Below are 12,424 nucleotides of genomic sequence, written 5' to 3'. Positions count from 1 at the left end.
ATAAACTCTGCCTGAACCCAAGCAAAACAGAGATTCTTTAGGTACCTAACACAAGTGGACAAATACCCTACTTCAAAATACCTTTTGGGACATATGAATTTCCCCTAAAATCACAGGTCAGGAATCTTGGGATACTGCTAGACTCATCACTGACTCTGATTCTGCTAATTCATATTACCTTTAAAAACTGTCTCTATCACCTATGGCAGCTAGGAAATCTCTCTCCATATATTGGAAAGACGAGTCTGACCACAGTGATCCATGCCATGATAACATCACAACTAGACTATTGTAATGCCTTGTACCCTGGTCAAACCAAAAAGAGTTGATATCAGCTCCAAATAATTCAGAATGCTGCAGCACAAAGGATAGAAGGCTGCAAACAGTGCGACCATGTCACACCCTTCCTGCAAAAACAACACTGACTACCAGTACCTTACAAAGCTAAATTTAAAACTCTATGTTTGATTTTCAAGGCTATCAGACAAAATGGCCAGAGTACTTAAAGAATAAGTTAGCTCTATACACACCTTTTGAGACCTTTTAAGATCCTCTCAAGGAGCATCACTATCTGTCCCCTCATCAAAGGAAATTATACAATGTGATACCTGCCAGTGAGCCTTCTCAGAAGTAGCCCTCATGCTCTGGAATTTACTCCCACAGGGGCTGTGTATAACTCGAGACTACCTCTACTTCAGGAAGAAGGTAAAAGCCTAGCTCTTCTTCCAAGTTTTAATACATAAAATGACTGATTATGCACCCATTCTGCACCTGGGAAGCAGGTAAAAGACTGGCTCTTCTCCCAAGCCTTTAATACATAGGGTGAATGACTCTACACCCATTCTGCACCTGGGCTAGCTTGCTACACCCACTGTAACTTAGATCAGTTCCTTAAATCTTGATTAACTGTACAAATAACTTGCCTTTAGTTTAGCCACCCATTTATTTATTCCAACTGACTGCACCATACATCTTTTCTCATCTATATATCTGCATTTGGCACCTCAGCTACATGGTAAGCTGTATTGTAGAAAAGCATTAGGATCACAGCAATGTTATTTGAACGTTCTAATTGTGTGCTTATTAGATATTTCATTACTATTATGCTTACATCGTATTATATCTCTGTTATTTGAATTTCAGTGCTGTTAAATGTGAATATTTTTGATTCTATTTCAAGGTAGTCCTATGATTAGGATTCAATTTGCTGTTTTCAAGTTTACCTCATTTATTGTATTTATGTTTATACTTGTTCGTTTTACTATTGTTATGCTGTTAACAAAAATGTAAATTTGAAGTTAAACTGTACCTTGGTTGAATCTCTTCATAAAGACGGTTAATAAATCCCAATCGATAAATAGATAATTTTATTTAACATTTAAATCTCTGTTTTGCTGTGTTTGTCAAGGCTCCAGGCCCCATTGTTGCTCATGCTGCTACACACAACTCAAAGATTAATGCAACTTTTGGGGAAGTGGGAAGGATTATGTGCCCAATTAATTATACTGTCTATGGAGAAAATCTGTTTCAGGTAAGCAACTTTACATTCTGCATGTCAAAAGAGAAAACAGATACTTTGTTCACAAGTGGTGACACCTAAGCTCAGTGCTGCTTAACTTGATAGATATCATGTCTATTGTTGAGTGGCCCAATCAGATGATGAAGTGACAGTAGTTTCGATTACAGTCAGGGCATTCGGTACTCCTTGACTGAATGCACTCTGGTCCAAGCAGTGACATGAGATAGAAGTATGGAGAAGACCTAGTAGCTACTTTATATATGCTATCCAGCATTCAGATTATCAAAAGAGCTATGATAGGAACAGTGGCTCTAATCTGAAAAGGTACGACTCTAATGATTAAAAGGAAAACAGTTTGCTCATAGCAGTCCTGGACACAGAATACTAGCCAGTTAGTCAGGCTATGCTTTGCCACTGGAATGCCAAGTCTGTTGGGACTGAAGGAGAAGAAAAATGATATAGCCTTTGGATTACGTGCAGAGCCTATTTGCTGTCCTGACTTTGAAGGATTTCTCAAGTGGATGCTTGAGTGGGCTTAAGATAACATGTGGGAGTACTATTTCTTCATTCTCATGAAACATTGTGATTATGGGCCCTGTTTACTAAGGTGCATTAATGTTTTTAGTGCGCCTACACTTAGTCCGCATGCTAACCATGTAGGCGCCTATAGGGATATTGTAGGCAATCAGGGAAGACAAAGCCATAGCAGAGAGATTAAATTAATTCTTTGCTTCGGTTTTCACCAAGAAAGATTTTGGAGAGATACTGGTGCCAGAAATGGTATTCAAAGCTGACGACTTCCCTATGAGGAAAGGCTGAAGCGGCTAGAGCTCTTCAACTTGGAGAAAAGACGGCTGAGGGGAGATATGATAGAGGTATATAAAATAATGAGTGGAGTGGAACGGGTAGATGTGAATCACTTGTTTACTCTTTCCAAAAATACTAGGACTAGGGGACATGCAATGAAACTACAAAGTAGTAAATTTAAAAAAAATTGGAGAAAATATTAATTCATTCAACGTGTAATTAAACTCTGGAATTCTTTGCCAGAGAATGTGGTACAGGCGGTTAGCTTACTACTACTACTACTACTACTACTTAACATTTCTAAAGCGCTACTAGGGTTACGCAGCGCTGTACAATTTAACAAAGAAGGACAGTCCCTGCTCAAAGAGCTTACAATCTAAAGGACAAAAAGTGCAGACAATCAAATTGGGGCAGTCTAGATTTCCTGAATACAGGTATAATGGTTAGGTGCCGAAGGCGACATTGAAGCTTAACGGGGTTAAAAATGTTTGAATAGCTTCCAAAAGGAAAAGTCCATAGAGCATTATTAAAATGGACTTGGGGAAAATCCACTGCTTATTTCTAGGACAAGCAGCATAAAATGTATTGTACTTTTTTGGGATCTTGCCAGGTACTTGTGACCTGGATTGGCCACTGATGGAAACAGGATCCTGGGCTTGATGGGCCTTTGGTCTGTTCCAGTAGGGCAATAGTTATGTACTTATATACATGGTTAATGTGCGTTAAAAATGTTAACGTGCCTATAATGCTGCTCAGTAAACAGGGCCCTAGGATTAAAACATAGTACAATTTTGGTAAGATGAAACAGAGTATAAGGTTCAAGTGTGACTGGGGCTTACGTTTACTGATTCTTTTAGCAACTTTCCAGGTCAGATTCTTGAGAGATTATGATTCCATAAGCTCAAATGGCAGTTTCATGAGTGATGAAAGGACAATGAAGTCCCATGGTACAGAAGGCTTCTGTATTGGAGGTCTGACATGAAGCAGCTGCTTCATGAATCTGGAAATGATTGGATACTGGAAATCTGGGGCTTTGTCCATGGAGACATGGTAGACTGAGAGTATACCGAGAGTCTCTAATAGGTGACAGTTGAAGCATTAGGCTATAAAGATGGTATAGGTATTGAAATATTGTATGTGCTCACTAAAAAGATTCTTAATCATTAGTAAAACACTAGACTAATTTTTTTTTCCCATTTATGTGAAAGCTTTCCTGCTGCCACTAATGAATGCACTAGGCATTGCTCAGTTTTCATCTGACTGAAGCCAGTGATTTGAGGTAAGATGCAGAATGGAAACTTTATTCTGTGTTATCATGGTTAAAAAGATTTGGAGCCTAAAAAGAGGAAGAATAGAGAGTCTTAAGGCCAGTACAGTGCTATGAGAATTATGATGCAGAGTTTTTGTTATTAGAGGAATGATGGATAAGCCTAAGGAAGGGGCCAAGTCCATAGGGTGCTACATGAACATACTTATACTTATTTATCATCATTGGTTTCGCCCAAAAAGGTGGGAAAATGTGGGATACAAATGCAATAAATAAATAAATAAATAAAATATTCAAACACACCACACTATCAATTTTGTAGGAGGGGGGAAGAGAGGTAAACACGGGGATTGAGGAGGCAGCCTCCCCTAATTCTTCATGCCCAAAATGAGCACCTTTATAAAACCTAGACATCCCAGAAAGGAGATGTAAAACCCATGTGCATTCTCCTTCTGAAATAGGGAATACATATGTATATTTGACCCCTCCCTAGCCATGTCCCCTTGCCATATTTCAAATTTATACATATAAATTCCGGCTTTCTAAAACTGGGCTATGTGTATCCAAAATACATGTGTAAATATTGGGCATTTACACATTTAAATCATAAACAGGGCTTCTAAAATAACCGCTTATGTCTCACTTTTGGCCACACATTTATTCATGCACCTTCATAAAAATGAGGTAGATTGGCAAGGTTAGACTTCTCTTGGCTAAGTCCATGCTGACTTTGTCCCATTAAACCATGTCTATCTACAAGTGGAGAAGTAGCCTTATAACCAGTGCAGTGGGCTGAGATCCTGCGGAACTGGGTTCAATTCCCACTGCAGCTCCTTGTGACCCTGGGCAAGTCACTTAGGGCTTCTTTTACAAAGCCACGCTAGCGATTCCTGTGTAGCAAATCAGAGTAAGCCCACAGGAATTGAATGGGCTCCTCTCATTTGCCGCACTGAGAATCGGCAGCACAGCTTTGTAAAAGAGGCCCTTAACCCTCCACTGCCCAGGTACAAAACTTAAATTGTGAGCCCACTAGAGACAAAGTATCCACATATAATGTGCACAGAACTGCGTACATCTAGTAGCACTACAGAAATGATAAGCAGTAGTAGTATGTTCAGTAATTTTGTTCTTTAGAATAGTTTCAACAATTTTGCCTAGCACCAACATCAGGCTTACTGGTGTTTCCTGGATCATCCTTGAAACCATTTTAAAATTGGCATCACAGTAGCCACCCTCCAATCTTCAGGTTCTATAGCGAATTTTAATAACAGATTGCAGATTACTAATATTAGAGTTTTCAGCACCAAACTAATTTGTACTCTGTAATTAGTTAATTTGCCTTATAACTTCTTCCAGATGCTCTCAATCATTATCATTAAATATCATTTCTGGCATGGATAGTTCCCTTATCTTCCATTGTAAAGGCCAAAACTAAGAATTCATTTAGTCCCTCCACTATGGCCTTGTCCTCCTTGAGTGTTCCTATTAGCCCATAATCATCTAATGGCCCAACTGACTCTCCTACAGGCTTCTTGCTTCAAACATATTTGAAAAAGGGTTTTGTTACGAGTTTTTGCCTTTACAGCAAGCTTCTTTTCAGATTCTCTTTTTCTCTTCCTTAATGATGCTTCAAATCAAATTTAACAGCGGTTATGGTTCTTCCTGTTTTCTTTATTTGGATTGTTTTCCCATTTTTAAAAAGATGTTCTTTGGGCTATAATAACCTCTTTGCATACCTTTTAACTATGCTGACTGCCATTTGGCTATCCTTCTGCATGAATATATGGAATGCATCTTATCTAGGCTTCCAAGAGGATATTTTTGAACAATGTCCACACCTGATGTAAACTCTTAACCTTTGCAGCTGAACTTTGCTTTGTACCATTTTTTCATAGTCTCCCCCTTTAAAAGTTAAATGCTAGTGTAGCAGATTTCCTTAGGGGCCCTTTTTACAAAGTGGCAGTAAGCCCAATGCAGGCTTACTGCTCACTACAAGGGAAATACCGCCAGGCTACTGCAGCAGCCCAGCAGTAGTTCCCACTCTCAGCGTGCGCCATTTCCGGCATTACAAAAATATTTTTGTAGCACCGGTAAGTACCAGGCGGTAATCGGGCAATGCTATGTGCTGCCTGGTTACTGCCGGGGTAGCTTGGAAGCTATTACCGCCACCTTAATGGGTGGCGGTAAGTGCTCCTCCCCACTCCCCCCTCCCCGAAATGGGCACATAGCAAGTGCTTCACTTACCGCATGTCCGTTTTTTTTAAAACCCTGCCTTTTACCTGCTGCGGTAAAAGGGAGCCTCAGTGTGCGTCAAAAACATGCACCAACGCCAGCGCATGCCCCCTTTTGTCGTAGCTTCGTAAAAGGACCCCTTAGTATATTCCCTTAAGTTATAAAGTGAAATTTGATCATGTTATGATCATTATTGCCAAGTGGCCCCCACACCACTCCACCAAGGGCTAGGTCCAAAAGAGCTCCCCTCTTGTTGATGCACTAGTTTGTTCATTTAGGACAGGGGTGTCCAACCTTAGTCCTCAAGGGCCACAGTCCAGTCAGGTTTTCAGAATTTCCACAATGAATATGCATGACATCTACTTGCATGTAGTGCCTCTACTATACGCAAACAGATCTCATGAATATTCATTGTGGAAATTCTGACGGCGAATGCCAAGATTAGACATCCCTGATTTAGAAAATGATGCAGACTGGTGCTACAACTGAGAAATGTTGCAAAGTGGTAGCAATGATCTTTGGATAGTATTTGATTCTAAATTTGTCACCAAAGGCCACATCATCAGTGCAAGATGCATCTGGGTCACTCACTTCACTCCATAGCGATCCCGGAACATGATATGGTTCCGAAATGTGCGGTTTATGTCCAGGTCTATTTGTTTGATCTCAGTTGAATAGAGCTTGGCTTGTTCTTTCATTCTCTGCAGGGAGAAAGACACATACACACACAAAGTGAGGACAGGGAAAAAGACAGAAATAAAATGGTTTTAGGAGCCAGATTTGCTCTGCCTTTTAAGGACATTTTTCAAAATCATTTACTCAAGAAAATAAGGGATTTACCTCCGACGACTGCCACCTGTTACCAATTAAAAGGATATGTGGGCTTGCAGATGGCATTTATTTACTTATTTCACAATATTTATATTCTGCACTATCTTTATAATTCTACGCAGAGTACAAACTTACATACATAATATGAATAGATGAACCATATTAAAACAATAAAATTGTCAAACAAACATGTTAAAACATATTAAAATCCATCCATAATACATGTGAACTGAGCTGCTCATATCTGAAAAAGTACCGCTGTCATTAATATTACTGTGGAACAAAAAATAATCACACCAATTAGTTAGTTTGCTGAAATACAACAGTCTTTAAAGCAATCTTAAAATCTTTGAAGTCTCTTACTGCATGAATATTTGGAGGCAGTGCGTTCCAGAGCATAGGATCCGTAACATAAAATACAGTGGACCTGTATTCTTCAAGGTACGTCTAACAGGTTAGCTGTCGAAGACCATAATGAACGGGAAGGTTGATGCAGATGCAAAGAAGAAGAGACCACTGGAGAAATCTTACCGGTCAATACTTTAAATACTAACATTCACATGTTACAGTGAATCCAAAATTCTATAGGCAACTAGTGTAATGTAACCAGGTTCAGGGGGTTATATGATCATACTTTAATAGCCCTGCAATCACATGTGTCACAGCATTTTGAGCAAATTTGTAATGATTTATTTTCAGCTGAATTAGAGACACGTTTTTATTATTTCCCCCAAAAATGTAACTATTACAAGTGAACAATATATTCACCAAAAAAAGGAATCAAAACAAGAATTAGCAATTTAAAACAGATCCTCAAGTTCATAACCTGAGGAGAAAGGAAACCAAATTAAAGAAAACTCAAGTACAAAATATGGCTGACATAGATGGTGCCAATTATTACAGTATCTAATCAGTCTCAGAACCAGAGGAGATGAGGACTGAAACCCATAGAAACCAACCTAATCAAATGATGTACCTTATTACATTAGATGTGGTTACTTATTAGATGTGGTTACTCAACATACTACCCTCCTAGTGACTTTCGCATTGGAACTGGATAGAAATAATATCTTTCGCTTGTATTTTAAACATATGAAGGCACTATTCTTAGGCGCCAGGATACAAGTTTTTCCAGATTTTAATAAGGAAACACAGAAAAGAAGGCGAGAGTTCCTGGCGCTTAAACCACAAATTCTTGCACTAGGTGGTTCTTTTGTGCTGAAATATCTTTGTAGATGTTTCGTGTCTCTTAATGATGTTAATTTTGTATTCCTGGATCCTGAGAAAATGCTGAAATGGTTAATTGCCAAAGAAGGGAGTGGTGGTGATGGAGCTACCTGAATACTCACACAGTTTATGCTTGTAATATCAGCTAGTTGACTTATGTGCTTTTTCCTCTCAATTTATTTGAAAATAATTCCTGACAATTTCTTATAATTTATTCCTAGTGTCTTGTCCAAATATTGTGGTCAAAGTAATAAGAATTATAATCTTGATATTGTTTTGGAGAAATCCTATATCCTGAATAATTTAACTCTCACGTCATGTATATGTATAACATGCTTTATATTATTTTTGAAAATTATAAATAAAAAAATTAAAAAAAATGATGTACCTTATGAAACAGAAAAGTCCTTAAATTAGATTGATCAATAAATATGAAGGGAGTTTTCAGCAGCTGCATGCAGTTTAATTGAAATACCAATGGCAAAGTTTTAAAATGTATATACTCAGTGATTATACATATACTAGTAAAAAAGGCCCGTTTCTCTGAGCAATGAAACGGGCGCTAGCAAGGTTTACCTGCGGCAGCGTCGGGAGGGCGCAGGACGGCAGCATGGGGAGGGTGCAGGTGGTTTTTTTTTTTTTGGAGGAAGGCAGCTTCGGGGTCCCGGCGGATCAGGTGTTTGGACGGCACTCCTCCCCCCGTGTAGCTCGGTGTTTGTCGCTGTGCATTGGGGGGGGGGGGGTGGAGGTCCTGCATAAGCTGCTGTTTCTCGCAGTGCGTCGGGGGGGTAGCGTTGGAGGGCGGTTGGCGATTGGTTGAGTGTCATAGCCCCGCCCCCACATCAAGACGTTGTGACGCGAGGGCAGGGCAGACACTCGTGGGATCTTGCAACTACAAATTTACATTTAGAATGTTGGGGTTGTGAATTATGTGTGGATGGGGCGTGGCTGACGGTGGGTTTATGAGTGAGAGTGAGTGGTGCTGAAGACTACAGGGCTTCAGTGTTTCCCTGCCACACAGTGAGGTTCAGAATGTTGAAGGTCAGAACGTTGGAGGTGAGAATTATTTATATAGATTCCCGGATTCTATGGCACGCCTAGGCATATTTTCAAAGCACTTAGCCTTCCAAAGTTCCATAGGTTTCTATGGAACTTTGGAGGGCTAAGTGCTTTGAAAATATCTAGTGTTCTGCGCCAAAATCCAAGCGCATTCTGTAACAACGCATGTAACTTAATTAGCATAGCATGCCAATCAGCATTAACAGCACTTAATAAACAATAATGAGCACTAATTGGCAATAATTAGAATGTATGCGTATAAGTTGCTAAGCGTATTCCATAATGCACTGCGCCTAAATTTTAATGTGCGCAGGCAAAAAGGGGCATGGTTATGGGTGAGGAAATGGGCATTTCATGAACATTCCAAAATTTGTGTGTGTCATTATAGAATATGGCCCAATGCGCCTAAATCTATGCGCTGAGATTTACGCCATGTTTTCGTTGGTGTAAAAGGAAGTGCACAGTTTTAGGCGCTAGGATATCAATTTAGCATATTCTATACACCCCACCTAAATATAGGCACCCCTTATAGAATACGCTTAGGCGGAAATGTTTTCCACAGGATTTTCTAGGTGCCATATATAGAATTTCCCCCATATGGGGAAATTCAAGATATGGCGCCAAAATATAGGTGCTGAGATGATGTGCACTGAGCACAAATTCTATAAAGGCAGGATTTTTATTTAGACTTTGGGAAAAAGTGTTTTTTTGAGCACAAATTCTATAACGTTAGGATTTTTATTTAGACTTGGGGGAAAAAGTGTTTTTTTGAGCTCCAAGGTTGAAGATATCCCTGTCAAAATAAAAAGCATTATTTAAGTATTAGATCTTTGTCAGATATAAGGAAAAGGAAAGCCAACTGTGTGGGTATTATTGGAGAGTTCATACTCCAAGCACCCTAGCTTAGGAGCGAGGTTACCTGCTGTCATGGTATGCCCAAAATTAACCCATTTGGAGACACTGTCTTGAGAATTCCTTTAAAAATGTTAATAAATCAGTCAGCTACAGCTTAGAACAGGTTAAAATATCCCTTTCTGATGCTAGAAGCTAGGTATATAATGGACTAAATTCTATAAATGGTGCCGAAAAAAAAATTACGCTTAGCACTATTTGCTTAAAGTTCAGCACTGTTTATAGAATAGCGCTTAGCACAGAGAACTGCAACTACATTTAGGAGCCGGCTTTGTGGGTACTTCAGCACCCCCAATTGTGAAAGAATTCTTTGTATGTGTCCAGGGAGGGGTTATTTCCATTGGGCTTAGCACCCCCAATAATTCTGAAAAGTTGGCTCCTATGGGCACGACCTTTACACCAAGGAAATATTGATATAAATCCCTGTGCCTAAATTAGGCGCGGATCCCCTTTATTCTATAACAACATGAGTAGATTAAAGAAACACCCCCGATCAACATGACCCTCCCACTGCCATTTTTTGGACCCGTGCCTAAATTCACACACGTAAATTTTAATTACATCCAATTAGCACCAATAACTGCTTGTTAAAATCTCAATTATCAGCACTAATTTTCTCATTATTCAATCAAATTGTACACATGGCCAAATTTGTGCGTGCAAGTTTTAGTGACTTTTATAGAATTCGGGGTATATGCCTTGGAGATGTTAAGCATATTAACAGGAAATTCAATGGATCAACAAAATTTTTCCAACTTCTGAGCTGACATGACCTTATTCTGGGAGAAATGTAAAGAGTGCAGATTCCTATAACAAACTGCCTTCTCCCAATGTTTCACCTTAGACGACAGCATAACTTTACCTTTACTCAGGGCTTGATTGAAAAGCTCCAATATCCCCATATTATTTCCCCAGCTGGCTGCACAAGAGACATTCTTTCAAAGCCTTGTCTTGGTTAGAGAACTATACCCTATTTCACCAGAAAATTTATTATTTATTTATTTATCTCATTTGTACCCCACAGTTTCCCAACAGTGTCAGGCTCAATGTGGCTTACAACGGACCACAGAGGCAGACGCCAATGCAGTAAAATGAAGCTAATACAGCAGAAAAACCTACAAGAGATATTGGGGAAGAGTAGGAATGGATGGAAGGATTAGGGAAACCTGGAGGGAAGAGGGAAGGGGAATGTGTCCAAAATGTCTCTAGATCGATGCGCTTCCAACAGTGGAGACACATGCAGAGGCAGTGGGATAAGCACTTCCAAACAACATGGTCTTTAGAGATTTCCTGAAAGTTAGATGGTTGGTGATGGTTTTAATGGTCTTTGGCAAAGAGTTCCAAAGCTGAGTGCTGATGAAAGAGAAGGAGGTAGCATACGTGGATTTGTACTTGATGCCGTCTACAGAACTGTACTAAACAATTGCATAGATGAGGTTCAGTTCAGGAGATTATTTGGACACTTCCTGGTAAAGGAGAGAGATACATACTGGAGTATGTAAGGCTGTATAGGTTTTCTGTCTTATGCCCATGAAAAACTATCATATTCCATACCTGGAATTTTGAAGGGATGAGTAGGTCACATTAAATGTGGCTCATGACTTTAGAAATGTCACTGTGTTATGTAGTTTTCTGTTCATTCTTTTTAATATATTTTGGAAAAACTTTATGATGGTCAGGGTTAATTTAATAGAATATCACAGTTATCTGTACATAAAGGTGGCTTCCTATTGATCAACAGTATCTCAAGGATTTTTCTGATGGTGTAGTGGACGACCATCTAGTGATCACCAAGTTCAGTATTAGGATACAGAATGAAATGGCTAATGCAAAACACAATTATTACTCAGGTTCGATAGGTCTGGAACAAACTGATCTAAATAATCATTTTTCTTTGCAGACAGGTTTATTTTAACAGACATCATGAGCAACTACATCAATTCAACAGTTCAGAAAGCGTTATTTAACGTGTTCAGCTTTAAAAGCAGTGTGAAGTACAAAACCGTTGACGATAGAGGTCTGAAAATTTGCAAGTTTTCCATAGATATTGGTCTCCATTCTGGTAGGTTATTATCAGCTTCTGAAATGGTGAGGTGAATTTTTGTTGAATTGACATGGAATGGCCCTTCAATCTTTATGGAATTCTGCTGCTCGCTTTCTTTATAGGGCCAAGCTCCGGGATCATGTTACTCCTCTTTTCCATTGCTTACATTGGATTCTGGTTACATCGAGGGTCCAGTACGAGATTCTTGTGTTGACTTTTAAGTCTATGCTCAAAAGCTTTTTACTTTAGTCAAGCCTTTGATACTGTTAATGATTTGGAAGTAGGGATTTACTGAAGACACTGCAATTATGAAGATCCTTTTGACAGTGTGGTTGTCCTATATGACAGAGTTTAGATCTTTCCTATTTTATTATTTGGCATCCTTTTCTATTACATAATTTTTATATTTTTATTTATTTGTTAACCATCTTGACCTGAGTAAGCTAGGCAATACATAACATTTTTAAATAAACAAACTGATTGTTGGGTTTAAGCAGTCAAAGAATTTAGCATAATCAGAGGTGGT

At 39.1% G+C, this 12,424-nt stretch overlaps 1 protein-coding gene across 3 annotated transcripts in view; it reads right to left on the bottom strand.

The window, feature by feature from the left end:
- LOC115469025 overlaps positions 1–12,424 on the bottom strand; it is a 194,884-nt gene that overhangs the window by 88,730 nt on the left and 93,730 nt on the right. For all 3 annotated transcript variants that reach the window (XM_030201281.1, XM_030201279.1, XM_030201280.1), the window contains exon 7: positions 6,417–6,526. In XM_030201281.1, coding sequence (XP_030057141.1) covers positions 6,417–6,526 — 110 coding nt within the window. The remainder of the gene's footprint in view (positions 1–6,416; positions 6,527–12,424) is intronic.

This window comes from Microcaecilia unicolor, chromosome 4 (assembly GCF_901765095.1).
Source record: "Microcaecilia unicolor chromosome 4, aMicUni1.1, whole genome shotgun sequence".
NCBI classification, from domain to species: domain Eukaryota; kingdom Metazoa; phylum Chordata; class Amphibia; order Gymnophiona; family Siphonopidae; genus Microcaecilia; species Microcaecilia unicolor.
The sequence above is the reverse complement of the archived record's forward strand: the minus strand, read 5'-3'. Positions and strand labels throughout refer to the sequence as shown.